Source organism: Fomitiporia mediterranea (assembly GCF_000271605.1).
Source record: "Fomitiporia mediterranea MF3/22 unplaced genomic scaffold FOMMEscaffold_160, whole genome shotgun sequence".
Classification (NCBI taxonomy): Eukaryota; Fungi; Basidiomycota; class Agaricomycetes; order Hymenochaetales; family Hymenochaetaceae; genus Fomitiporia; species Fomitiporia mediterranea.
In genome coordinates this window covers 1-4260 of record NW_006760545.1, presented here as the reverse complement: position 1 = coordinate 4260, position 4260 = coordinate 1, and the positions used below count along the sequence as shown (strand labels likewise).

Sequence of the window (4260 nt, the reverse complement as noted above, 5' to 3'; positions counted from 1 at the left end):
ATAGAAGAAGAAATATACTTATAATAAAATCTTTCACTCTATTCTAAACTCAATTCTCAACATATTAACATGAAACTTGTTGTAAAATACTCTAATACATTTATATTTAATTTAAGAATATATTTTGAGCATTAATAGGATTTATTGAGTATAGGGAGGACTAGGGAAAAATAGTTAGTTTTACACATTTTACCCCTCTCTCAATAAAGTAGAATGAATGGTTAATTTACAGAAAAGCTAGTATATAAATTAAGTATTAGTATATCCAACTGTAATAAACAGTTCTCCAAACTTAAATGTCTGGTTTTGAGGTAAGGAAAAAATTAAAATGAGAGATACAAAGAAAATCCATATTTTGTACTGTATCTCACTCAATTTTTACTCAATTTTCTTCATTCTTTTTGGTATATGAAATATATTCTAAAATAATGAATTTAGCAACTTATTCCACACATTTTCGTTGAGTTTTGGCTGAGATATGAGTTTTTTTGTGTTTTGGTACTTGATGTGACAAAAATCATGTGATTTTCATGTGTGACTATATTTATGAAAATGACTGTAAACATACTTTTCCGCACAGCAAAGCAGTTGCATATCCTAGCAAGGTCATCTTCAGCTTTCTTTCAATTAGCATCAACAGCCACATCCTTGCTTTACTCTTAAGCATCAGAATAGATCAGTCAGGTCACTGAGACATATTGTAAAAATTAGCATCTTAAACAAAAAGCTAAGACTGGAAATAAGCAGGCCTCTGAAGCACAAAGTGCCCTTTTCTCATAACTACTAGCATGCACAGGAAGTGATACTAAGACTTTTAGGACGAGATTACTTTGCACCTTACATCTGAAATGCATCACAAAACGTGAAAAAATCTTGTATACCCTTCTAGATATGGCAAGGTAGATTAAGTATTAGTAAACTATACAATTACAGTAAATATAAATACATACATGTTAGTAGTATACTTATTTTAAAATTACAATATAGGGACAGAATTCTTATTTGAATATAATCTTATGTAATTTATTTGATATAAATACAATGTCATACAAGAGTTGGACAAGAATTACAAAACAAATACAAGAGTCAGACAAGGATTACAAACAAATACAAGATTAACCAAGTATTCTAATAACATTAGAAGTCATTACAAGTAAGTGGAAATTATCATAACTACTAATATTGTTCTTGATTTCTTAAATACTTGGAAGTTTTTTCTGCCTAGCAAGATTAACGTCAGAAAATTGACAAGTCCATTTTCCCACCAACTAAAGTGATCACGTGTGTGTTGGTTTTTACTTATGTCGTTTTACTTTGCCTTCTGCTTTTCTCTCTCTCAACATCTCTTGCTTTCTTCCCGCCATCTCTCTCCTCTCTCTCACGACTAACTTCCACTGCAGAGTCTGCTGTTGCAAGAACAACTCCTTCAATATTTGCTGCCGTGTCCAACACAACCTGCTGCTGTACTGAACAACTGCATTACGTTGTCCACGTCCAAAGACTCGCGCCATGGGTCACTGCAAGATCGAGACACACCCCAATAACGGTGCGTGCATCTCCTTGTCCCTCTCTATCCGCTAGCCTATTTCCATTGTCCCGTTTCTCTATCCCCCGTGCTATTTTCTCGCGCAATTCAGTTCGCCATGCTGACTCTATTTTCTCTCGCGGGTGCTGGTAGCACGAGCACAACCGCTCAGTGACTTTTCTCAAGGCGAGTTGTGTTCTCAGTTTTTTTTGTGACGCGTTGTGCGGGAGCTGCAGTGCTAGTGTGACACATTGACTGAGTGGCGCTGCTGTGCTGCTGTGCGCTCGCTATAATTATTTCGACGGAGGCTAACGCCTATTGATTTTTTATATCTCCTTCGCTGTCGGCTGTCGGCTGTCGGTAACCACTCTGTGTGCTGTGCTGCGCTGTCTGTCTGTTGCATGTTCTTGGCTGGCGCATCGAAATTGCCCATGGCATGCAGCGGAAGAACGGGCTGTTCAAGAAGGCATATAAGCTGGGAGTGTTGTGTTCTGTGGACGTAGCAGTGATCATCTTCGGTGCGTTCAAGGCCGTTCTGTCGTGTATCATGCGTCCCTGTTCTCACACACCTGCTTGCTCTATTTTTGGAACACTATCTTCCTGCTCGATGTCAACGGCGGCATGTCGATTCCCTTCTTCGTCTGACGCGCCCTGACCGCCCCGGGGGCAACTCCCGATGCCGATGGCCGATGACGCCAATGATGACGACGCCGCTGCAGAGGAACGGGCCAGCCACCATGTGAAGCTGCACGAGTACTGCTCGACCAACGTCGACAACATGGTCCAACGACACATCCATGTGCGTACATGTCTTTTGTGTTTCCTTTCTTTGCCATGCGCCCCGCCCGCTGGCCACCGCAGCTGGCCCCTTTCTCCTAGTCTTCACGCCAGCCATTGACTCATTATTTTATCCCTATTTCTTTTTACATTTATTTTGTTTACTTTGTGTGACTGCTTGCTGACACTCGCCTGCTCTTCTCGCGCTCTCCCTAGTGGGCTTTACTGTGGCCCCCCAAACAAACTGTGTAATGTGTGATGTGATGCAATGCCACCCATGGACGCGTCGACCCCCGTATGTCCAATGATCGCCCCCAATGCACCACTCTCTCATATCGCCCCCTGCACTAAATTGCGGTCACTGCAGTCTATCTATCCATCCTCTCGCTACCGTTCTTCTGCTCCTGCCCTCCACACCCGGCCGCACATCTCGCCTGCATTGTGTTTCACTACACAGCCTTTGCAGGCTTCCTTGGTCCCTCATGATGCCTGCACACGTCTGCTCGCACTTCCCGTTACTATCACCTCCACAGTCTGTCCGATCGGCACGCTCCCTGTCCCCCTATCTGTACATCACGCGTCTGGTTCGGTCGACCTGTATTGCCGTAATGTTCTGGCATGGCTTTTTCTCACTAGTTTGATGGGGAACGAGAATCTAAGCATCCAGCTGACTTTAGCAAGCAACCAGACGATGGTGCTCATGATGACGATGACGACAATGATGAAGGGCCGAGGCCCTCAGGTTCTGGAGGCGCTTCTTCAGCCAGACGGCCCAGTGGATCTTCCGGAGGAACTATGGGAGGCAATGCGGGTATGAGTAGAAGAAATAAGAGTGGTACAGGATTTAATAGTAGTTCTAGTAAATACTTTCGCCTGTAATTATTTACTCAAGTATAATATATTTGTTTTCTAATTCAACAATGATAAAAAAGAATGATTATTGTATGAAGCATTTATTGTTTGAGCAACTCTGGTAAGAGCTTGTATTCTCACTCAAGTCTTGTATACTCTGACAATTTATAAAAGTATTGTAAATTTTAGAAGTCTTACAGACCTTCTAAAGATATGTCTTAGCAGCAGATGCCAATGTAATGATCATTAACAGACTTCTATATCTTTTATATATTATAGTTATTAGAATGACATACAATGTATTGTCAGACCACATCTAGTTTTGTGATGTGGACACCTCTTTTCTGGCCTTCAAATTAGTCCTTGCTTGGGTTCATTCTCTTTCAATAATACAGCTCTCAATACAAATACTCTAATAGTATGTATTCTTACTAGAATATTCTTATAGCTGAAGTAGTCATTAGGGAAGCAGGAAATAAGTATTCTTGTTTGACTTACATCAGGAAAATATCTCAAACTTTGTATTAGCTTATATGTATATAAATTATATATATTTTCTACATTATGTATAAGAGCTTATTGTGTACCTAGGGGTTTTAGGAAGGTAATAAGAAGCTAAGAAAGCTATTAAAAAGTCTTGACTTTCTGGTCAAGAATAATAAGAATTGTAGTACTTACTAAGATATACAAGTGCTTAAAGTGTACCTTGCAAAATGGCTAAGTATTATAATACTTGTTATTTTAACAAGGAAAACATATAAATATAAGATGTATAAGATAAAATTTTCCTTATATCCATTTGTTATTGAAATAACAGTTTATAATTATATTGAAATATTGTATAAATACATTATTATCTACAACAATTAGGGAAATGATCTGACGACAGATGGCAAGTGTATTGACAATAGAGAACGAATGTGTTCCTCAGCCGTTTGAGGTAGTCTTTGTCACCATACCTTGGTTGCCTCTCAGTCCCTGCAAGTTGGATTGTGCATGGATTGTGAGATTGTACGGATTGCAGAGGTCGAGGTTGCACCTGTGAGGCAGATTTGGAGGTTGACTTTGTTAAGGGGGCAAGGGGTTGTTAGCAGTGCAGGTGCTTG

At 40.1% G+C, this 4260-nt stretch overlaps 2 protein-coding genes across 2 annotated transcripts; one reads left to right on the top strand and one right to left on the bottom strand.

The window, feature by feature from the left end:
* Positions 1–1479: 1479 nt before the first annotated feature.
* Positions 1480–2305, bottom strand: FOMMEDRAFT_162945 (uncharacterized protein; the record flags this gene model as incomplete). Its single annotated transcript, XM_007272142.1, has 3 exons — positions 1480–1671; positions 1782–2038; positions 2095–2305. The coding sequence occupies 3 exons, from the start codon at positions 2303–2305 to the stop codon at positions 1480–1482; spliced, it is 660 nt and encodes a 219-aa protein (XP_007272204.1).
* Positions 2306–2570: 265 nt separating this feature from the next.
* On the top strand, positions 2571–3119 carry FOMMEDRAFT_162944 (uncharacterized protein; the record flags this gene model as incomplete). Its single annotated transcript, XM_007272141.1, has 1 exon — positions 2571–3119. One exon carries the CDS (start codon positions 2571–2573, stop codon positions 3117–3119), a length of 549 nt encoding a protein of 182 aa, XP_007272203.1.
* Between the last annotated feature and the right edge of the window lie 1141 nt (positions 3120–4260).